Raw genomic sequence first — 24,719 nt, forward strand, 5'->3', positions numbered from 1 at the left:
ATACCTCAGCATTTTAAAACTGTGAATGTGGAAGTCACACCCTGTTTTTTAGGAAGAATAATGTGTTATCAAGTACTGAATAATTCCAGCTAACTGTACGTCTGATTTGGCGCTGGTGTAGAATGACAAGGCTTATCTCCAGCAGCCAATGGCTGGCTAGATCCTGCCCTCCAGTCAAAATGTTCAGAGCACAGAAGAGAGAAACTTTTTGAAGTAAAAACGAAGTGAAAACGCGGAAAAGCGAGGTTTGGAACAGGCCTATCCCTATCGGGAAAGAGGCTGTGTCAGACCTCTAAGTTCCTCCCACATGTGAAATTTGTCTCAGAAGCAAAATAAAACAAGGCAGAAGCAAAGAGCGAATCCAGAAGCAAAAGAACTGATTGAAAAAAAAAAAACATGAAAGCAAAGAAAATACAAACAAAAATTAGTATCAAATATCTGCAGAGTAAAAGGTTAACAAGTATATTTTAAAACTATTCTTTTGATATACATATATATATATATATTTATATATATATATATATATATATATATATATATATATATATATATATATATATATCCATCCATCCATTATCTGTAACCGCTTATCCAATTTAGGGTCGCGGGGGGTCCAGAGCCTACCTGGAATTATATATATATATATATATATATATTATTTTTTGCATTGATTGTATACTTTCCGCTCTTGATTATAAGAATTTTGTTTGCAGATGTTTAATTTAGCTTTTGTAAAACATTTGACACAAAATTCACTCCTTAGATGGACCCAGTGATCCCAGTGTTACAGTGGGGGAATTATAAATACATAACGCTGTTACATGTACTCCGTTACTCCCCAACACTGCATATAAACAAAAAGTAATGACACATCTTACTGAACAGGTATCCTGAAAATAACATTTGTGTAAAAAACAAATAAAGGGCATTTAAAATACTGGAATTAAATCATGGAATTAATACCTTCACATATTAAATACAAAACACAGTAGAAGAACAAATGGTTCAAGGCAGAAAATTAACTCTCACTTTTGGTTACCAGGCTCTATGTAAACAAAGAAATATAAACATACAAAAATATTAGATAAACACACAATGAGCAGCTATTAAAGTGTAATTCCAGTTACACCTACACTCTCAGAAAAAAAGGTACAGTAGAGGTACAATATTGGACACTAAACGGTGTAACTGTGCCTTTTAAAGGTACAACAGTGTTTAAAATTCCAGTTTTGTTCCTTAAAGGTACATTACATTCCCTTCTCCAGAAGGAGAGATACATGTTTGGAATCTTTCATTATAGAACTGTGTCATAAAAAAAAGATAATAAAAGTCCTGGAGCTGAAATCAACACAATTTTAAATCTACTAATCTAATTATAATAAAATAAGGTAGAATTATGTTCCCTAATTAAAGGTACAAATATGTTCCATTGAGGGTACCACCACAAAGACAGACTTTCTGACAGTGTAGGCAAAGCTTTACACATCACCTTTAAGCAGAATTGTCAATTAATTAAATATAAGTTCACACATAAATAGAGCAAATGGTGCAAAGCAAATGTTAGCTCTCACTTTAACATTATTGATAACAGTTAATCCCTGAAGTGTGTTGTATGAAGTTGCATGTATTTGTTTATCTGGCTTTTGTTGTAAACAATGATAAACCTAACAAAAATTAATACAATTAAATTAATACATTTGTTCCATTATCTTTAAGTCACAAAATATGGCTAAAAATATATACAGAAAATATCTTCTGTATTATACAAAAGCAATTTTAATTCATTAAAATTAATTCATTAATTGTCTTTTGTTTAAATTTCCTGTATGTAACTTGTCCATTTACACATGTTCCTCTATTTGGAGGAACTTTCCAAAATCTTTGGTATTTTCATTATTCAAATATCTTGGCTAGAGGCAGCAGTAAAAACAGTGGTTTAATTTTTCACAGTTATCTAGTTGACCTTCATTCATCCATTCAGTCTTCATTCATTGACTTTCTGGGTTTTGAAACTGTGGCATAAACTGTCTCAGGCATCTGCTGTTTCTATACAAAAGGACAATGGAAAAAAAATACAGCGAGTTACACTTCAATAATAAGAAGAGTGTTCACGTGTTCACTGCCACACTACAGTTGGGTTAAATTCAGTCTTGGTTCTGTTTCTCTGAGCAGATGATGTCATGGTGTGTGACTTTAAATGAACACTTATTTTATTTCTAACAGAGTTTACTTGGAAAATGGGCATTACCTCAGCAGAGACTCAAAAAACACCAGGTACATTACCCAGGCATGGTTTTGTTACATTACTTTGTAATTTTACCATTAATTTGTATTTTAACCAACAAAATGATCATAAGCCCTCAGAGCAGCAACAGCGTTTGTTCAAAGTTCATTCACAGAATTAGTGGCATTTAGCTGTTCTTACCATATCAGTCACTGATTCATACGTGTTAGTTGGAGTTGTTGGGTCCGTCTGCTGGGTATTTTCAGGAAAAGATACGACATGGTTAATTAAAAACAATATTCACAGTAATTATATATGATTCAATATGATATTGATATGAGTGTACTATCATACTCTATCATAGATTTATAGACTTCATAGAATACTATCATAGACTATGAAGTCTACTACAACTTGGTTACGTTCTGCAAACTTTCTTTCTAAAAAAATCGCTCATGTTTATCTTGTTATTTCACGTTGTGGAAAACAGGTTTCAAGCAAAAATCTACTTAAATTCTTAAACTCAATCAAAGTTTGGCTGTAAAGCCAATTAAACTGAACAAACCCGACAGACATTATGGGATGGAAGAGCATGGAGGTTTAAAATCGTAATTTTTAAAATAATATTCACTTACTACTTTTTAAAGAGACTTTAATTACAGACTTTAATTTCATGAATGTGTGCTGGCAGTCAACACATTAACAATGTCGTACTAATTTTGTACGGAGCAGACAGCATTGGCCATTTGTTATTTTGGTGGACACAATCATATATACATTATATGTCTGTCACAAGGAGGGTGGAGTGGTGCTACCAGGGGATTGTGACAGTCAAAATCCACAGGCACAGTGTTATTTTGGAATGCATTTACCTTAAAAAACATGCTTGTATTTAGACTGTCTGGCCCTAGCCCTTAGCAAAATAAAATGGTTTTATTTATTTATTTTTTTGGATCAGAATCACAGTTTGTATCCATCCATCTATTCATCCATCCATCCCTTATCTGCCACTTATCCGGGCCCAGCTGGTGGGGGCAGCAGTTCAAGCAAAGAACTTCCCAGCCACCTCTTCCAGTTCCTCAGTGGGGATATCGAGGCATTCCCAGGTCAGACCTGACATACAATCTCTCCAGTGTGTTCTGGGTCATCCCCAGGGTCTCCTCCCAGTTGGACATGGCCTATCATTTCAGCCAGTTTTATCCACTATCTCATTCTTTCAGTCATTTCCCAAACTTCATGACCATAGGTGAGGGGCTTTTTGGCTCAGCTCTCTCTTCACCATGACGGACTGGTATAGAGTACACATTACTGGTTTGTTGTGTCTTCAAGCACAATCTCAAAAGCATGGAGGAGATACAAGAACATGGGCCGTTACACAAGGTTAGCTGAGAACACCAGATCCACCACTGGCACACCGTTCTCTTGAAAAGATAAAAGCAGCTTCACACTGAGCACGTGACAGACAAAGACCCTGTAGACACCATGATGAATGCTGTGCTGCCTGCAACATCATCCAGGACGATCGATTTGGCTGTGGGTCAGTGCTAGTCTGGGGAGGAATCCTCAGGGCCATTGAAGGGTTTACACTGGTGCAGTGGGCCCTGGGTTCCTCCTGGTGCAGGACAATGGCCGAGCCTCATGTGGCCAGAGTGTGTAGTCAGGTCTTGGATGGTGAAGTCATTGATGGCATTCACAGGATCTCATTTTCCCCAGAACTGAACCCAACTGAGAATCTCTAGGGCAATGTCTCAATGCATCCAGACTGTCCCGGACTTCCCTGACGACCTGATCCAGGTACGAGGCTATCCCCCAGGACACCATCCATTGTCTCATCAGGAGCAGCAGAGATCCGGTGTGTGATTTAAGTTTCTCCTTAATCATTTTGGGCAGCGTATTTGGCATTTATAGCCCAGCTGCATTAACTAACCCAATTCCTACATAATTATCAATAAACACACACTGATCAACAAATTAATAAAAAGTAACGTATTTACAACTTTTTTTATCTGAATAAAACTTCACCTGTTTTTCAGGACTTGGAGTGGTCTGACTGCGCTCTCCGGCACCTGAGGTTTGTCTTTTTGCCCCTACAACACTGTACACAGTAGAAGGTTGCTCCAGAGGAATATTCTCACCATTGGGCTGTAGACATGATTACAATAAAGGATTTAAACACTGGCACGTACTCACAACACAACCTTCAGATTACAGAATGAAAGTAATCACAGCACTTACTGATCTTAAATATCTTCAGGAATGAACTTAAATTCTTACCTGAACCTCTGCATAGAGAGTGTTTTCAAACTGAGGGTCACCTATGCGGTTTTGAACTGAAAATACAAATTTAAGTCATAGATGGGACTAAATAGATGGGATTAAATATTTAGTCACCATACTTTAGTTATTTAGCCACAATAATTGTAAAACAGTAATTTTACACTGACGTTGGCTCTAAATTGATGTATTTGATACGGATGAATATATAAAATCATCTGCTGATGATTTTTCAGTGTTTCAGTTAAAAAAAGAGGGGGTGGGTGGTATGATGGCAATAAAAACTAAAAAACAGTGAATAGTAAATTTTGTTTAAGTAAAAAAAAGTGTGGGGGGGGGTGTGGTAAGACATTTGCTGTGTGCCTAAAGAATATTATTCATTCATCTTCTGTAAGTGCGTCATTCTGATCAGGGTCGTGGTGGGTCTAGAACCCACCCACAGTCACTGGGGACAAGGCAGGAACACCCCCACAGAGGGTGCCAGTCCATTACAGGGCATGAGGCACTCATTCTTGAGCTCTTACAGTGGTCCTACATGAGATACCAACATGCTGCCCATGAATCTGTCTTTTGAAATTAGATGATCATCTTTATGGGGTCTTTCCTAATTTGTTTTAACACTGCATTCACAGATGTTGAAGTTATACATGCCACGTGCACTTATACACAGCCATTTAAATATTTGGTGTTTGGCCTTTGAACTTGACACTAATAAACACCTAGACATTTTGGCCTTGAGAACACAATCATTATTTAGATTAATAATCTATAAGTTTGACTTTTCAGAGAACACTATACATTTCTACAACTCATCAGACCTTTTAAAATAGACCAGCTCCTTCTAGACCTCTCTAGTCACTCTGTCTGCCCAAGCTCCACACAGACTTAAGGACAGGCCGGACGGCCATTTATCCCCTTTTATCCGAGGTTTCTCCTTTACAGCTTATGAAGGATTTGACCCTTTAGCTCTGAGGAGTTGCTTGTTCAGTCGTTTGTCATCTCAAATGTTGACTATGTCAAATTGCTACACACTAATTTCCAAGAGGCCACTTTGGCTCATCCAGAATACAACAGCTCAGCTGGTCTTAAATCTTCCGAAGTCCCTTCCAAAGTTACTCAACTGAAGTGTTTGCTTCCTTCCCTTCCTTCAATAACTATTCCATCAGATTTAAATCCTGGTGCTCACCTATAAAGCCAAGCGTGGACCAGACTGTCTCTATGTGAAAGTTCAAAATCTGATCTGTGTCACAAGTGCGTCGAGGCTTGGCTTGAAGCACGAAGTCACAATGGACACAAAGCAAAATCGTCCCTCGCTGTCATCAGTCACAGAGTTGAACTCACTCTTTATGTGGTATTTAAACTCTAATCCTGCACTTACTGTATCATCTTGAATTTTTTTCAAATGTCTTGATAGAGATGGAAGGATGAATGGAGGGAGTGCACCAGTGAGTCTGCAGCTATTGTGGAAATTACTGACATATTGTTTCTGTTATTCAATTCTTTTTAGTGTTTCACACATGAATTAACATGTACCAAAGGCCAGAGGATTAGTTAGGTAAACTATTTAACTATCTTTGCACCATATTTTTATCTAAATACAGGTCAAGTATATTTACAAATAGTTACATTATTTCACACACACTTTTTCCAACTTTGGGGTTTCCTCAAAAATGATGTAATATTTCAGTCTGGTTTATTTCAGCTGGGTATATTTTGGTAATTCTGGTAATGATCCTCCTGCTCTCTGGCTAAACACCTGTGATAGTGGCATGTCGGATAGAATCCTTTTATCTTAATATTGTATATTTCATATAAACTGACATGCAAAATATCATGGGATAAAAATGAAAATTAATTTAGAAGTGGCCTTACCACAAGAGATGGCTAAGAAATACCCACAGCTGTAGATGGTGTGAGGTTGTGGACTGTATATTGAGAGTGAGGCTGAACACTGCACTAAGAATTCATGGCAAGGCAATCTGAATTATGAAGTTTTAAATGGTAAATACCCATCCCCTTTCTTGCCTCAGTCAAACTCAGATAATTCACATTGCCTTGCCACTCTTTTTTCACTTTTATACACACACAAAATAACACATAATAACGTATACAGGTGTGTGGGTGTTTCCAAGCTGCCCCCTGAGGTAACACCACTTCATAATCAGAGGTGGGTAGAAACGCACTGTCACGCCCTTGTCCTGTCGTGTCTGTTTTCCCTGCCATGTGCTCACTTAGCACATGGCTCTGTTTGTTAATGTTCATGTCTCCACCCTAGTTCCGCCTTAATCCTGCCTCTGTCCCGTTATTGTCTCCACGTGTTCCTCGTTTGTCTTGTCCTGATATACCCCTGTAGTTTTAGTGCTCCTTTGTCTGGTGTTGTGTGTGTAGATGTATGTTTCTCAGTCCTTCTGTTTACATGTGTCTACCTACCCCAGTTCATGGCTCTTCTCTGTCTGCCCTAGTTTAATTATGTTTAGTTTAGTCTTGTCTTTATTACCATCTGTATTTATTACCCGTGTTTATTTTGATTCTGTCTTTGTTTAAATAAAATTCCTTATATTCCTTATATTCTGTATACGTCCGTCTCCTTGTCCTCCTTACGCAGCCGCGACACACACTACATTTACTCCATTACATTTATAGATTTACTAGAGTAACTTTTTGGATAAATTGCACGTATAAGAGTTGTTGTTTGTGGCTGAATTTAATTTATTGTTTTAGTTGCTTAAGGGATATTCTCCGGCTCTGAATTTGTTAATTAAACAAAGAGGTCACTCAGCAGTTACTCAGTGCTGGAGTAGTTTTTTCACTTAGTATTTTTTACTCTTACTCAAGTTATTAATTGGGTGACTACTTTTACTTAAGTCAGATTATTCTAAAGTAACACTTATTTTACTTGAGTACAATTCTTGACTACTCCTCTGTTCATAGTCCATTTACACACTACTGATCCATGATATTTTGGCATTTCATTGTATTTTGTGGTGTTTGCTGAATGCTGTGCAGACTGTACATTGTATGAATAGAGGAATTGCAGCAGAGTTCAGTAAAAGATCGGGCAACTGTGTTCTACTGAGGAATGACACACCTCTCTCTAAACAAACTTAATAAACAGAGTTTCCTGCATTCAAATTTCTCTTTGTGTTGGATTCAATGGCATGTTTAATTACAAAGAGCTGCAATACATTTGCAAACATTTGGCTAAAATTAGTATTTGAAATTAATTACAGCCGATTATAATAAACATGGAATTGGTCATAATACAGCAGTGCTGTAAAGTCCACCAAAATCCATGGATCCTGGACTTAATTTTCTCCATTTATCATAAATGTTGCTAAATGTAGAACTATTGAACAGAAAATCATTGCTCTCCTTCTGTTGCTATTTAGTGTACAATGTTTACCTTCCATTCAATATACAATTATTGCGTACTGCACTTAATCTCACTCACTTCACCCACTGTGTGAACTGTGACTGGTCAATTGATGTCTCCCCTCCTTAATACTTATTGTTATATTTATGCATTGCATTGTTTATTGTTATTTTGTTTTGCGTTCTTGTTCCTTGTCTGCACTCATGCACTTTAGTATTATGTGACTGTTCTATTTAGAACCTTGGTTCTTCCAGAAACGTTGTTTTGTTTCACTGTTCATTGTATACAGTTGAAATGCAACCTATTACAACACCACACTCTAATCCAGTGAGCTCTTTAGAACAACCAACTTTTCCACAAAGGTTTATAAAGATGCTTGATTAGGTGCTTGATGTTCTACCCCTGTGACAATGGGCTTGAATGAAACACTTGAATTCAATGGTTAGGTGTTGTGTCCATATAGTGTATAATGTCGAACTTTTGTTCATATAGTGTATAATGATAAATAATTCTTGAACGCGTCCTCTAGTATTTGTAGCACAATAGTGGTGATTTAAAGATGAAAACTACTTTAGGATTATTTGTAGTCTGCCTCCAGGAAACTGGCACATAATGTTCATATGTATGTGAGAAATATCTTCCAGTTCAAATTTAACTTATTTATTTACACTGAGAGAACATGGAAACTCCCCACAGATGGGACTGGAACCTATGGTCTCAGCACTTGGGAGGTGAACATGCTAATCAACAAACCACTGTGCTGTCCCCAAAGAATAGAATGAATGCAACTTTAAAAACTATTATGTGACTCTAAATTATGATTAGAAATCAAGCAAACATCTTTTAATTAAAATAAATACTGTGAATAAATCTTTAATCTAAACATGCTCATTTATTTTGGGGTGAAATATCAAAACATTTTTACAGGACGTGTTAACTCTTACAAAGGCATGTACATTATATAATACTTATATAATGGAACTTTTTGTTGTTTAAATAAAAAAAAAAGATTGTTATAGAACTGGTTTGAAATGAAAACGATAATACCTTTTGATGTTCTCCTTCTGAAGATGATCAAGATGAGGATGACGTTGAAGATGATGATGACTATAACAATGGTCAAAACCATGGGCCACTTATGAAAAGGAGCTGGTCCCTGACTACTGTCTGTGTCTAATGGTATAAAAACAGATTGTAAGTAATCTTACAACAAAATATAAAATGTTTTTTTATAACAGAATATACTACAGCATGAGTTTACACCTTTGTCACCACAGAATCGTTTCATCTTCAAAACAACATTCTTCCAGCTGGCTGGGTTGCTATGGTTACAGATGATGGAACTTTCGTTGATAAACACTGAAAGGACAGTGTTTCCACTTTGTGACTCTGTCTTCTCTTGGCAGGTTTTGTTATAACACATGAAGTTAATGGAGAGGTCATCACTTCTGCAGGAGACGGTGATGTTACAAAGGTCACTCTTTGACTTGTTTGGGAATGAAGTAAGAACTGGTGGCTCCACTGGATCTGAGGTGTATACACACACACAGACACACACAGGGGGTTAGACAATGAAAGTGAAACACCTGTCATTGTAGTGTGGGAGGTCTCATGGCTAAATTGGAGCAGCCTGGTGTCCAATCTTCATTAATTGCACATTGCACCAGTAAGACCATGTGCATCCAATGGTTCAAGCATTGTGTCCTGAAGGCGGTGCCGTGGACAATGCACCAATACACACAGCAAGACTGGTGAAAGATTTAGGCACCTTGCTTAAAGGCCCATCAGCTGTGGATTGAGTGATAAAGACTATAAGCAAAAAAAAAGTGCACATAAAGAAGAACTAGTAGTTATGACTTCTCTTCCACATTTACAACCACACTGTTGAGAACAGGAATGAAATGGTAGTGAAAAATGGCCAGAGAGCAGAATCTAGAAACTAGAGCTTTTCGCTCTGTCACCTTCTGATGTGAACGCACAGTTAGAATTACAATTTTAAAGCTGAGTACTGAACCATTTCTTAGTTTAAATGATGGTAATTCCAATGTTTAATGGTCTGGGACACAGCACACTGCTTGTTGCACCACCATGACACGCTGGTCAAATCAGCAGCCCACTTTACCACTCTACTCTGTTCCAGAGAATCACTAAAGCAAAATATCAACATATAAATCTGGCTGTGATGACGTGCAGTCACTGAAGCTGTAAATCTCTTTTGCATGTGTCGGAGGAAAAAAGCACATCTAGCAAAAACAAAGAGCCAATCAGAAATATCAAAGAAATAACTTCACACTGAACAGTGAAAACACATTTTTAAGATTGTTTCAGATAGAATGGCACAAGCAAAAAAAACAACAACAAAAAAAAAATTACAACCTTGGCTTGCTTTGTGCTTGGGGTGGGGGTGGTGTTGCACTATCCAACAATCTCATGAAAATCTCAGTTTACATGTGTAAAAGTACAAATTAACTCCACAAAATAACACACTTATGGAGTAGCACTTATTTTACCACGACAACGAGCATCACGTGAGTCCAGTTAGAGTAAAAGAAGTGGCATGGCTATGTTACCCGAGTTTGCAGATGGTGTATTTGCTATTTTAATTGTGTTAGAATTATGATGGACTCAGGAAAACATACTTCACATTCACATGTTAAAGAAGGGCTAAGAGGAAGATGTCATGTCTTAGAACATTCCCAGACACATAAGCTGGATACCAATCCCACCGCAGGTGACAATCATTTGGATAAAAACTTGCAGTAAAGACTGGTGTGAGTGTTGTACTACAGGAATTCTCTGATTTGGAGTAAAAGCAAACTTCTTGCATACCACAGATTTCGTTCATGACTTTGTGAAAGATAATCTTGCCCCTGCGGGACATAGAGTAAGAGCACCTTTGTTGCTAATAATGGGAGTTGCTGTTGCCTGGTACAAGCTAGGATCTTATGATGAGTACCGCATTATCGCTAACCAGTTTGGCCTCCATAAAGCCTGGTCATGAAGTTATATGTTCTGTAAAGAAATGGTACAGTCACCAGTAAAGCAACTTATTGTCACACCCTCGTCTTGTCGGGACTGTTTTTCCGGCCATGTGCTCGATCTCAGCACATGGCTTTGTTTTGTTGTTGTTCTGGTCCCGCCTTTGTTCCGCCTCCCCGTTTGTCTCATTTGTTATCCTGCCCCCTTGTTATCTGTCTCAGGTGCGTCTCGTCTATGTTTGGTATTTAAGCCCTCTTGTCTCACTTCCTCTTGTCGAACATTTCTCCTTTCACCTTTGTTTTGTCGTGTTCCCAGTCAGGTCATGTCGTTTTGTGTCTTTCTTGTTCTCATTAGATTCCAGTCCCCAGTCTCGTGGTTTTGCTTACTTTGTCTAGGTTTATCTCTGTCTGTCTAGTTCCCTCTGTTTATATTTAGTTAGTATCTGTCTCTTTAGTCTAGGTTTCCATTTGATTCTCTCTGTCCAAGTCTGCCTGTCTTTGTTTAGTTAACCTCTGTTTAATAAAGGATTCTGTGTTTTAGCGAGTGCATCCGCCTCAGTCCGTGTGCACCCCTCGAGCCTGACACTTATAAAAGTCCCAAATTACATGGTTTACGGCCTCCATCCTGCTGACTATTATGACGTCTTTTAAAGTTTGCAGCATGAACTTTGTCTTTTCTGCAGACCAGTATTTGCTCTTCGCAAATGCACATGCGCAGAACATGCTTAAAAGTTTCTATTGTTAATGTAATTGGATACTGCTTTTTACATGGCTATTAATCTTATGTTTAAGGGTTTATATAAAGGATTATACACCTCATTCAATCTGATAGAAATGGTATTCAAATGGTCTATTGCATTACCAGTCAGATTATTAATGGATTTTCAGGCTGCATGTAAACGTGGCTTTTGACTCTAACTTGCCTGAAAATGCCTGGTAAAATGTCATGACTTGCTGAGTTCCTTAATATTAGAATTAATTTGTTAACACTTAACAATTAGGGTGAGCGTTAGGATTAGGGTGAGGGAAATCATGAACCCAGAGTGTATTATAGTTTATAAAGGATGTGTTAGTTACTGAAACAAGCTGCTGTCTTCATGCTAATACTATTGCTGCTCTCCTGACGCTGTGTTTGCATTAAAACGGCAATTCCACTGGCATTAATTAGAGAGAGATTCACCACTGTATGAAAAATCTTTTTTTCAGTGTAAGATAGCAAAGAACATAGGGATTTCCTCATCTACAGAATATTCTTGATCATTAAATAGTTTAGAGAGTTTATATGCAAGAAACTAGGTCACAATATCAGTGAATGTGTTTTGTCGCTGTATCCACAAATGCAAGTTAAAACTGTCATGCAACAAAGAAACCATGTGTAAACAAAATCCAGAAATGCTGCTACCTTCTTTGGCCTGAGCTCGTTTAAAATTGACTTATTCAGAGTGTAGTATGATAAGATGAATGTGTATTAATTCCTAATAAGAAATTGTGACTTTTTGAGAGTTTTAATTTTAAGTACCCAAACTTTAGCTCATTTCAGAGACATCTCCACACAAGCAGATGTAAGGTGAGAAAAACCTCCAGAGCAGGCTCGTAAACCTCTCCAAAGACCCTTTTTTATGACTTAAGGACCCCCAGGGTCAAGAAAAGAATGCAGAGAGACACACAGACTCAATCTTGATTGAAACTCACAATATGTCCTTATACACCTTTTTAAAGACTGTTAACTCTAAAAGACTCAAACATCCCAAAGTTCTTACATGGAAAACAAGTTGTATATGGGCACAACTGTTTGAAATTAATTCCATTTGGACAATCAAAATGGCTGGGATTAATTTACATGTGTTTAAAGTCAATTTTGTTTTATTTGAATTTATGTAGAACCAAGGTAGCCACATACTATGTGTGTAGTTGGTTAATAATTATGTAGAACATGGTTGTCTTAATGATATTACTTTGTGTTAACATCTAAACTTTTATATTGCAAAAGAATGATTCAAAATCTTGGAGATTCATTCAAAGGAGGTCTTCAAGCCTTTGTCTTGTCCAGGGTCACACATTCTATGTGATGCCACTACCAAGGTACAGGAAACAACCAATCAGGAGCAATAAATTCGCCAATTCTCCCTCATTGAGAATGAATCATTTTTCTGAACTCTTGTTAAAAACCTGTGGCGCCAAACGACACAGGCTTCTTCCCCCTTTTTCTCCCCTGCTCGACTCTTCACTTCAAGGCTCCAGACACTTGGGGCGTTTCCTCTTTTAACCTTTTTCAAGGCTAAAGAGTAAAATGACCCGGGGTTTTTGAAATGACTCTGCAGGCGTCAGACTCATGGCTTTCTTAAACAGTCTTGGGCCTTTAAAGCATGGTCCAGATAGAAACTACAGATTAAGAAAAGCTATAGTTTAACCCTAGCAAAATTTCAACGCCACACCCAGAGCATGAAGGCAACCTTAGACCTCTGACCCTTAAAAGGACGACAACGCCTCCGGACCAATAACGACGAAAGAAGGCCCCACGCACCCTCAGAATGACCTTCTGAGATGAGGAGGAACCTGCCCAGGAGAGACCTGCATGGACGTGTCTCTCTCTCACAAGGTGGCAGATCAGCGACGACGAAGAATCCCCACAGAGACCTTCAGAACGCCACCAGCTCCGACGGCTGCATCTGAAAGCCCCGGGAGAAAAGGAACGCCCGCGGCTGCAACCTACAAGGCCCACATCTGCAATTCTCCAGGAAGTCAGCGACATGCTCCCTGTCCATCTGCGGATACGTAAGGTCACATGGTCTCATGGCTCATGGGTTGGTACTGAAAGTTTGCTGGGATAAACAATTGCCTTTCTTAGACCTTAGGGTAATAATTATCATAGAGAAATTCCCTCATATTTTAATCTCCCTGTTTCCTCATATATCGCTGTAATCCATTTCATTATATGAATGTCTAATCAGTATTCAATATTTGATATTACAATTAATAAACTAGTTGTGTGATAAAACCAATCCTTGGTTAATTGTTTGTGTGTGCACCTTTCTTGTATGGAATTATAACTTCTAGTTCAGATTCCATTTCAAGAGAACCCACGGCGGGTCAATGAGCATAATTCATTAATAATAGTTAATTCTAGCTAATTCTGCTGTATAATATGTGAAGATGGCTTTCTTGTCTAAGCTGAAATTAAGACAAGTAAGGACACTACATATTAGTTAATGGCTCCCAAACATGGAGGTTAGCAAAATAAATTAAATGATTAATTATTAATAAAATAATAATTAATTATAATTGACTCCGCTATGTAGTGCTAATGCCACCGCAACGTGTGCATACTATTTCCGCTACATATATATTTTATTGGCGTCCAACAGTAAGGCCTCTGATTAATAATCATGATCAGAAGTTATGATTCCTGTACAAGAAAACCGCACACTAATAAGTTAAGCGCAGCCTTGTGCTTCAGCGATAAGAGCGGACTGTTTAAGATACGGGCCTCACAACTGGTTCCTCCCAACCTTAATCCCCTCTAATTCATAACTAGGACCTGTTCCTAAATTAAGCCTTGAATGTGAGCGATGATTGTCATTTCACTCTTGTTTTGATTTAATGATTAGTGTGAACACGCTTTTCATTAGTGAAATTATTAGGCTGCCGCCGTGCGCCTAATTGTGAAGTAATACTGTGGGTTTGTCAGCTGTGCTGCGTCACTGTTTAATCGCCTGCATGAAAAGCGTATGACACACCCGTGGGAAGTTAAATTAATCACTACGTGCGAATCTCCGTGTATGTGTACGTTCTGAATGGCTCAAAAGTCTGCGAATTCCAGCTTTTGATCGGCAAATTTTGTACCTCTGACATACGGCTTGTTAAAATACGTTCAGAAATTATTTGTGAGAAGCGTTGATTCAACCCATAAGTAGTGAGACCGCGAATCCCGCGCTCATAATTCTCATGCCTTGAATTTGTAAAACAACGTGAATAGTGAACTCGCTCTAAAGCGGCCCAAACAAAGGTCCCTGTTTTGTTTTAAGACTGGCAATGGTGTGTTTTCCCTGCAGTGTCCGAACTGGAATGGTTTAAATTACGCCAAACCAGTGAACCTACCCCAGTGGGAGGAGTTAAGTAAATAAGGTGTTGCCACTGACCCAGCCCTGGAAACACCAGGAGCCCTGTGGCTGACTTGTGCTATTGCAACAGAAGTCAATTTATAGTGCCCCCTTTCGCATGACTTGTGTTACTGCATTTAAAGTTTCTCTGGTGCACTTTTGTGTGACTTGTGTAAGTGCAAGCTAATTAAAAGCTGTTGTCTTTCATAAAGTATAGCAAATTCACATGTAAATTGTAGGTTATATTTGTTGTACTGCTTCTATCCTCTACTCATTCTTCCATAAGTGGAAGTAATCAATTACTGATTATAAAATCTATATTGGTTGAGGTGAAATAAAATAAAACTGCAGTAATTAGACATTAATTAGCATTAAATCTGACACACAACCCAGTCACCAAGCATCAGTGGTAAGACCCCTGACTGAGGTGTATTTGTAATTAGCAAGCTCAATGTCACGCCCTCGTCTCGTCATGTCTGTTTTCCCCGGTCATGTGCTCTTTTAGCACATGAATATGTTTTGTTTATGTTCTAGTCTCCGCCTTTGTTCCGCCTCCTCGTCTGTCATTTGTTAACCCGTCCTCCTCGTTATCTGTCCAGGTGTGTCTCGTTTATGTCTTGTATTTAAGTCCCCTTCCTGCACTTCCTGTTTGTTGGTCATTTGTTCTTTGTATCGTGTCTATTCGGTTGTGTTCTCAAGTCTGTCTGTCTCCGCTGTTTCTAGTTCATTGTTTTTCATGTCCTTGTTTTGTTTCCGTTGTTTTCATTTGTTTTTCAGTCATCGTGTTTCCTTTCTGTTTAAGTCTGTTCTTTAGTATTCTGTTTTGTTTAATTAAAAGTTTTCTGAGTTTTAGCGAGTCCGTCAGTCCGCCCCGTGATCCGTGACACTCAACAAGAGCCACAGAATATCAGAATATGTCAGAATATACAGCCATGATCCACAGCGCTGAGCCCTCTCACATGGCAAATATGATGTCACAATTAATGGCTCTCCATTTAATGGAGAAACCTAAAGGTGAGTCCTTAATAAAGGTAGCCAGCCAAATGGCTACACCAGCAATAGAAAAACTTAAACACACTTTCCAGGATATAGAATTAGAAGCAGTAAAAACACAAATGATGAGCCCAGAAATGGAGAACATCAGAAATGCTTGCAAAGAGCCTGATCATTTAATGGCACTGCATGCAAAAACAGCGGAACTTGCTGCAGTCAAAGATGAACTCCAATTGTCTCAGCACCTGCAGTCAGAGACAGAAAGCAAGCTAAACATTGCTAAAGCAGAGCTAGAGAAGGTATGCTCACAGCTATTTAGCAACCAACAGAGAACCACTCACATATTTAAGGGCGCTGCAGATTCCAAAGTCCAAAGGTATTCCTGAGTCACCTTTCCCAGCACCAACAGCCCCTACACCAGCTCCACCACTGGAGGCTAACAGAGTCCTCCCAAACACAGGTGAACATAGGTTCTCTCAGTTTAGCTATGTGCCCCCAGCACATTACCAGACTTCCTCCTACAGCGACCTGGACAGAATCGCGCACCACATAATGCGCTTTGAGCCAAAGCCGGATGGCTCAAATGAAATCTATTTGTACCTAAAAGATATAAATTTCTTTTTGCAAAGGTTCCCCGGGGCCACGTTAGATGACAGATTGTACCTGATCAGAATGACATCCAGCAGGAAGTCAGCAGTTTCATTGAACGGCAACCTAACTATGTCAGGAGACAATATGATGTGCTCTGTGACGCTTTGGAGAAGGAGTTCTCCAATCAGCTGTCACAGGCAGGACTGATGACAGCACTGCAAGTTAAGCAGCAAAAGCAGGAGTCACCCCATCAGTATTATCACCGCCTTAGACAAGCTTATTTCGGGCCCCAAAATGAACCAGGAATGGAAGAAGAGTTGGATTTCAAAACACTGTTTGTTCTAAATCTCTATCCCAACACTTGTTATTATCTAGGTGTTGCAGCATGTCCACTCACCCTGTTTAGCAAACAGTTGCGTGACTTAGCACTCAAAGGCTTTTTAAAAGACCAACAAACTAAATCAACAGCCAGAAATGCCACAAAATTTTAATTGTTACATTCAGCCTTCCCCCATGGAGCTAGACGAAGCCCCTAGGGCTAAATCATGGTATCCAAAACTCGCTCCATGGCTTACAGAAAACCAGGGGAATAATAAATCTTTATAATCCAATAGGAGTCCGCCTCACTCCAGTCCTCAATGGTCAGGTGAAACTCAACATCACTCAAACTCCTGTGTTAATCAGTTAATGTCAGGGCACTCTCAGAATAAATTCCCCGCCAGTAGGCACGAGAATCCAGCACCCAAGGAAAATGTTGGACCATGGATGGCCCCAAAACTCTCACACACACGACAAAACCGTAGACAAAAGCCCCTGTCCTAACTCAACTAACAAGAACAGGTATGAGAACTGGCCCCAATGTGAAAGCTCAGAGGATGCGAATGAGTCTGAAGTATTTGGAATTAGCACAGAGATTCCAGTAACCACTGAACATGTGTTTTTGCACCTGTCTAAAGACAGCTGACCTCCTCTCAGACATCTCATGTGAAACTGAGCATGTCCCAAGGACTCCTGCAATTCAGACTTGGACGTCTGACCAATTTAATAAGGGGGGTGAAAATCAGACTCCTCTTAATGTCACGGTTGTTCAAGGTGATCCACCTGCACCACAGTACATGGGCCATTTAACAGAAAAGGGGGGTGCTCGTAGATTAAACCTGACCACAGTCCTGTAAAAGAAGATTATGCAAGAAGCTCTCTTGGACATTGCATCAGACATCACTCTGATGTCATCCACACTCTTTGATAAAGTGTGGGCTGCAGCAGACCATGCCCCATGGAGATTACAGTTACAAAACTGTTCCCTCCGAATTGTGCCTTATTCATACACTGGTATCAAAATACAGTCCGTGGCAAGAGTGCTCATAACGATAGGACCCATAAGTCTGGTTCACCCTGTATATTTGTCTCCTATTGAAAACATTCCCTTCCTTATTGGCAAGGACCTGCTCAACAGGCTTGAGCCACTGATTGACTTCAAGTGTTTGAAGATCTGGGCCCAGGTTCACAAACCCCTGCCCATCTCACACTCACATCACCTTGAAGCTCAGTCCTGTCACCTAAACACCAGGTCCACAGAGACTACTAACACCTTTCACACTCCAACAATGACAAAGGATGCCATGAGCCAGAGAATCTCAGCTCATGATGAACAAATGACTGTCCACACAATAAAAGTCCCTTTTGCTAACACCCATTTGGATCCCAAATGGCCTCCAGAAAGAGATAAATTAAAAGACCTGACAAACCAGGGTAACCACAAAAACATCCCATGTGATTTTAATTCCATTCAATTCCCAAGTGCAGGACAAAAAGGGACCAAAGTGAAACATCACATAGTCCAGCAAAATACATACAACACACAACAAGATAAGGGCAGCTTGCAAAACTCCTCAGAGCCGCATTTGCAGTCAGCCAGCAGAGACTGGAAAAGAGCAAAAAGGGGATGCAAAAATGGTTATGGCCAAAATGTGTTCTGTGAAAGGCTGAAAAGGGGGGACAATTTACAAAAGTACAACTCAATTAAACTGGCCCAAAAGTCCATGAAAAGTGAGAAACAAGCTAATAAGTTCCTGCCACATGAGTCAGACCCACACAAGGTCTTAAATCTTTCCCCCACCATTCATCTTCTGTTCAGGAATGTGAATAGAGATCAGCAAAGCACTGACTTCAAATGGGTTCCTCACAACCAGATGGAACCTCACCAAATCACCATGAGACTTGTAGGGAACAACAACACCCTTGTTAAGTCATAAAAGAGCAGCAGACACCCAGAATACCTTTAATGGTATTAATCGTCAGCTTCCTACCAGTGGCTACCAGACTTTATAACTCCACACTTAAAGCACGACACCTTTCACATGTACAGTAATTACAATAGAACAAATTTTTTAATTATGAGTGTAACAACTCAAATGTGCAATACTCATACTGCTGTATACAGTATATCCGTATTTATTATTATAGATGTGTACATATTTGTAAAAAATTCCTTTTGTGTTAAATTTTTATTAGAGTGTTTATTCTTTTACAACTGGCTGCTACTGTAATAACTGCAATTTCCCCCTGGGATCAATAAAGTATTTCTGATTCTGATTCTGATTCTGATTCTTTCACAACCGAATATATAAAAAAAACAAAAAACTTTCATCTGTACTTACGTTGCGTCCGCCTGATAAAGTAATCCGTGGTATATCAATCTAGAAATAAAAATTCTAATTTGTACTTCAAGCATTGTATTCCATTCTAACTCGTGTATCGCCGTCCATCGCTATGCACAGCTAATTCATTAAGCCACAACAAATGATTCAAAAGGGGGGTGACGCAGTCAGCACACAGTACTGTTTTAATTTTTTTTTTCTCTGGAAAACGTATTTTTCTTTGTTTCTTCAGCGATCTAAGGTGATAACGCTCACATTCAATGCCTAACAGGCCTATGCCCACTAGTCATGTTAAATCAGAGTTCTTAGTTAGCTTAACTATAGAGGAACACTCTGCTTATCCAGTAATTATCACTAAGGCAGATTTTTTTTTAAGTATTTGCATGAATAACAACCCTTGATTTCCTTTGATAACAATAATATTTCCTAGTTTACAGACACTTTTAAAGTAAGGTGAACACTCACAATATCATATTGGATCAGGTTTATGGATAAAGGTTTATTCCCATATTAAATTATCCCAGAAAGGTATCAACCCTGAATGTATGAATGAATGATTCCACTGACCTTGCTGTTCACATTCATCTCTGCATTATCAGCTCAATGCTTCTAGAAAGATAACATGATCTGAAAGGGGGGATATGTAGTATGATAAGATGAATGTGTATTAATTCCTAATAAGAAATTGTGACTTTTTGAGAGTTTTAATTTTAAGTACCCAAACTTTAGCTCGTTTCAGAGACATCTCCACACTAGCAGATGTAAGGTGAGAAAAACCTCCAGAGCAGGCTCGTAAACCTCTCCAAAGACCCTTTTTTATGACTTAAGGACCCCCAGGGTCAAGAAAAGAATGCAGAGAGACACACAGACTCAATCTTGATTGAAACTCACAATGCCCTCTTACACCTTTTTAAAGACTGTTAACTCTAAAAGACTCAAACATCCCAAAGTTCTTACATGGAAAACAAGTTGTATATGGGCACAACTGTTTGAAATTAATTCCATTTGGACAATCAAAATGGCTGGGATTAATTTACATGTGTTTAAAGTCAATTTTGTTTTATTTGAATTTATGTAGAACCAAGGTAGCCACATACTATGTGTGTAGTTGGTTAATAATTATGTAGAACATGGTTGTCTTAATGATATTACTTTGTGTTAACATATAATCTTGCAAAGTATGATTCTGAATCCTGGGATGAAACCAGGGATGATCAAGTCTTTGTCTTGTCAAGTGTCATAAATTCTATATGATGCCACTACCAAGGTACAGGAAACAGCCAATCAGGAGCAAGAAAAGCTCCAATTCTCCCTCATTGAGGACGAATCAGGAATTCAGGGCGGGTTTTCTAAACTCTGGTTAAAAACCTGTGGCGACAAATAACACAGGCTTTTTCCCCTTTTTCTCCGCTGTTTGACTCTTCACTTCAAGGCTCCAGACACTTGGGGTGTTTCCTCTTTTAGCCTTTTTCAAGGCTAAAGAGTAAAATGACCTAAGTTTTTGAAATGACTCTGCAGGCGTCAGACTCATGGCTTTCTTAAACAGTCTTGGGCCTTTAAAGCATGGTCAGCTCAGACGGCTGCGTCTGAAAGCCTCGGGAGAAAAGGAACGCCCACGGTTGCAACCTACAAGGCCAGCGTCTGCAATTCTCCAGGAAGTCGTGCTGGAAGGCACCATCAGCGACATGCTCCCTGTCCAACTCCGGATACGTAAGGTCACATGGTCTCATGTCTCTCATGGCTCATGGGTTGGTACTGAAAGTTTGCTGGGATAAACAATAGCCTTTCTTAGAACTTAGGGCAATAATTATCATAGAGAAATTCCCTCATATATCGCTGTAATCCATTTTATTATATGAATGTCTAATCAATATTCATTATTTGATATTACAATTAATAAACCAGTTGTGTGATAAAACCAATCCTTGGTTATTTGTTTGTGTGTGCACCTTTCTTGTATGGAATTATAACTTCTAGTTCAGATTCCATTTCAGAGTCAAGAACCCACGGTGGGTCAATGAGCATAATTCATTAATAATAGTTCATTCTAGCTAATTCTGCTGTATAATATGTGAAGATGGCTTTCTTGTCTAAGCTGAAATTAAGACAAGTAAAGACACTACATATTAGTTAATGGCTCCCAAACATGGAGGTTAGCAAAATAAATTAAATAATTAATTATTAATAAAATAATAATTAATTATCATTGACTTCGCTATGTAGTGCTAATGCCACCACAACGTGTGCATACTATTTCCACTACACGAGGTTTGAAGAATCAAAATTTATTTTGGAAATTGTGGATGCGTCCTTCTCCAGGATAAAGAGGAGATCAGCATCCAGGTGGCTGTAAAGCAAATCCTGCATGTCTTAAAGTGACATGGCTATGTAGTAAAAGAGTCTAAACTGGCCTGCTGTAGTCTAGACATATCATCCAACATGTGAATATCAAGAATGTCAAGGAAATTATTTCACTTTCCAAACTACGGCAATTGGTCTCTTCATTTCCCAAACACTTACACAGTGTGGTTACAAAAGAGGTGAAGCTACACAGTAGTGAACATGATCCTGTCTCACATTTTGAAAATGTATTCATTCATTCATTCATTCATTTTCTGTAACCCTTATCCAGTTCAGGGTTGTGGTGGGTCCAGAGCCTACCTGGAATCATTGGGTGCAAGGTGGGAACACACCCTTGGGCGCCAGTCCTTTACAGGGCAACACACACACTCACACACTCACACCTACAGACACTTTTGAGTCACCAATCCACCTACCAACGTGTGTTTTTGGAGCGTGGAGGGAAACCGGAGCACCCGGAGGAAACCCACGAAGACACAGGGAGAACACACCACACTCCTCACAGACAGTCACCCGGAGGAAACACATGCAGACACAGGGAGAACACACCACACTCCTCACAGACAGTCACCCGGAGGAAACCCATGCAGACACAGGGAGAACACACCACACTCCTCACAGACAGTCACCCAGAGGAAACCCACACAGACACAGCGATAACACACCACACTCCTCACAGACAGTCACCCAGAGGAAACCCACACAGACACAGCGATAACACACCAACTCCTCACAGACAGTCACTCTGAGGAAACCCACACAGACACAGGGAGAACACACCATATTCCTCACAGACAGCCACCCGGAGGAAACCCATGCAGAAACAGGGAGAACACAGCACACTCCTCACAGACAGTCACCCGGAGGAAACCCACACAAACTCAAGGAGAACACACCAACTCCTCACAGACAGTCACCCGGAGGAAACCCACGCAGACACAGGGAGAACACACCACACTCCTCACAGACAGTCACCTGGAGCTGGACTCGAACCCACAACCTCCAGGTCCCTGGAGCTGTGTGACTGGGACACCTACCTGCTGCACCACCGTGCCGCCATTGGAAATTTATTGCTGTCATCAAATAAAAATTTGAGCATTTTTTCAAAAGCAAAAATATATTTTAATTTCAAAATTTTATTATAAAATCAATTTGAAATATTAATAATACATATTTAAAATAAGTATTTTTTTGTTTTTGTTTGCATTGTCTTCAGTGTCTGTAATTTTTGGAAATGGTAATAAACTAAAATCATTATTTTGGCTTAAACCCCGCTGTAAAATACAGATGTGGATGTTTACTGAATAAGTATGATTCTTTTTTTGAAATATTCACATTTTGTAAATATAATTAAGTTCATAAAGTACATGAGCTAATCACAGTCTTTCCCTCACACTGCTGAGATCCTTTTCTGTAACACTTACCCCACACTGAGAGATTATACGCTGCAACTACTGTGTCTTTTTGACCTGATGCTATCGCTTCATAGAGTCCACTATCATTCTTCTGTAAGTTGTTCAGTGTCAGGCTGTAGGTTTCCTTATTGAACTCCCCTCTGTCTTTTAGATGGGGAAATGCTGTGGCATCATTATATTTCTTTAAATATTCTAGAACTTTTTCAGTTTTATTAAACTTCCAGATAAATGTTGTAAACTCTGGTAGAGGCTCCTGTGTGTGCAGCTGAACTGAGTCACCAACCGACACAAACACATCACTGCATTCTGTAGAGGAAGAAATAACAGAAAATGTTTAGGTTATTTTCTGAACGTGTTAGTAGTTTTGTATAGTAATTTTGTTTATATAACAGTCATATTTATATCCAACAGTTTTAACATTGTACAAATTACATATTTTGTTCACTTTGTAAAAAAAATACAGGAAGTGTTTTTTCTTATGGAGTCTGTTTAGAGTTCTCTGTATATTACTGATTATTACTTTGCACAAGAAACAGATGCGACTCAGACAGTGAAATTATTGAACAAAATCCCTTTTGTGAAGTTTCCTCACATTAATTAAAATGAGAAGAAAATCTAAATATGAAAAAGCTGGAATCCTCTGTTACCTCACTGTGTTTCTGATGTTATGTCACTGTAACAACTTAGTAATGACTTTTTTGGATGATGTACGAATAGCAGTGGTGATGACTGAATAAACAGCAGAAAAACTTGAATGAAGCAGAGAGTTTAAGGTTAAGAAATCTCCCTGAGACTAAAGCAGTGGCCCTGATCAGGGGATTTCCTGCTGAAACATTTTAACCGTGTTTAAGAAGCTTGTCTGAGCCACTGTTTAAGAGAGTTTTAAAACACCTCCTTGATAATTTTCTTTTAAATATAATGTATGTATACATTTTAACATAATTAATGTATTAAATATAATATAATACAGTAATGTTAACAAATCAGACTTTATTGTTACAAAGTAACAGTGTTTATTGTTTAGTAAAGGTGGAGAAATCTCTGTATTGTTTAGTACTAACAGTAAATGTAACTATTCAGTGTTTTAAATCATAAAATATAGCTTATATAAATACAGTAATGTGTGTTTTTAACTTAATGATTTCATAACTTTACTTGAATTGTAATGTGAAAAAGACTAAAGCCGTATAGTAATTTGATGTAAATCTGTTTTTATCTGAAAATTAGAATTTAGAAGAGTATTTACCTGTAAATGAGAGCACAAAACATAGAAAGATGGTGAGCAGCTGAACTATCGCCATTTTACTTTGTGAATAAAATCAGGAAATACATTTAGGGAACTGAAAATGGTGACGTACATTAAGACCTTCTCTTTATGAACGTTGAAGGCAGAAGTATTGTCAAACCTGGCACTGAATGTGTATTGTAGGAAAAAATGGGACGTCTCTCAAAAATTGATGAAAAATGGAAAACCTTTATTACAGTAAGCAGTTGCAAGATACAAAGATGTACCATGGGTTCAGCGGAGCTAGATTGAACATTGAGTAATAGAAAAACACAGCTTATATAGTTTGACAATACTGCCTTCCATCTCAGCTCCTCCTAAGGAACACAATACACATGGAACCCTGTCATCTGTGAGGAACCTAATGTGTATTGAGTTCTATCACCTTCATGTCTAGACTAGTTCACTTTGTCTGTGGTGGTTGTTGATTACTCAGTAATAAACTTCCTTTGATATTGATTAGGT

General features: G+C 38.6%; 1 protein-coding gene across 1 annotated transcript; it reads right to left on the minus strand.

Annotated features, from left to right (window-relative positions):
- Nucleotides 1–571: 571 nt before the first annotated feature.
- LOC136678577 (CD48 antigen-like) lies at nucleotides 572–24,270 on the minus strand. Its single transcript, XM_066656618.1, has 8 exons — nucleotides 24,216–24,270; nucleotides 22,979–23,275; nucleotides 9,135–9,398; nucleotides 8,919–9,044; nucleotides 4,499–4,554; nucleotides 4,247–4,366; nucleotides 2,426–2,476; nucleotides 572–2,046 (listed from the first exon to the last, which is right to left on the minus strand). The coding sequence occupies exons 1-8, from the start codon at nucleotides 24,268–24,270 to the stop codon at nucleotides 1,978–1,980; spliced, it is 1,038 nt and encodes a 345-aa protein (XP_066512715.1). The 3' UTR covers nucleotides 572–1,977.
- Between the last annotated feature and the right edge of the window lie 449 nt (nucleotides 24,271–24,719).

This window comes from Hoplias malabaricus, chromosome Y, assembly GCF_029633855.1.
Source record: "Hoplias malabaricus isolate fHopMal1 chromosome Y, fHopMal1.hap1, whole genome shotgun sequence".
Taxonomy (NCBI): Eukaryota; Metazoa; Chordata; class Actinopteri; order Characiformes; family Erythrinidae; genus Hoplias; species Hoplias malabaricus.

Bases quoted from the DNA above. Each gene is read 5' to 3' on its own strand.
- LOC136678577 (XM_066656618.1), bottom strand. From the start codon at position 24,270: ATGGCGATAGTTCAGCTGCTCACCATCTTTCTATGTTTTGTGCTCTCA. The intron at 9,399-22,978 runs GTAAGTGTTACA...TATACACCTCAG, and splicing joins GTATAATCTCTCAGTGTGGG to ATCCAGTGGAGCCACCAGTT. The intron at 4,555-8,918 runs GTATTATCGTTT...TTGTATTTTCAG, and splicing joins CAGAAGGAGAACATCAAAAG to TTCAAAACCGCATAGGTGAC.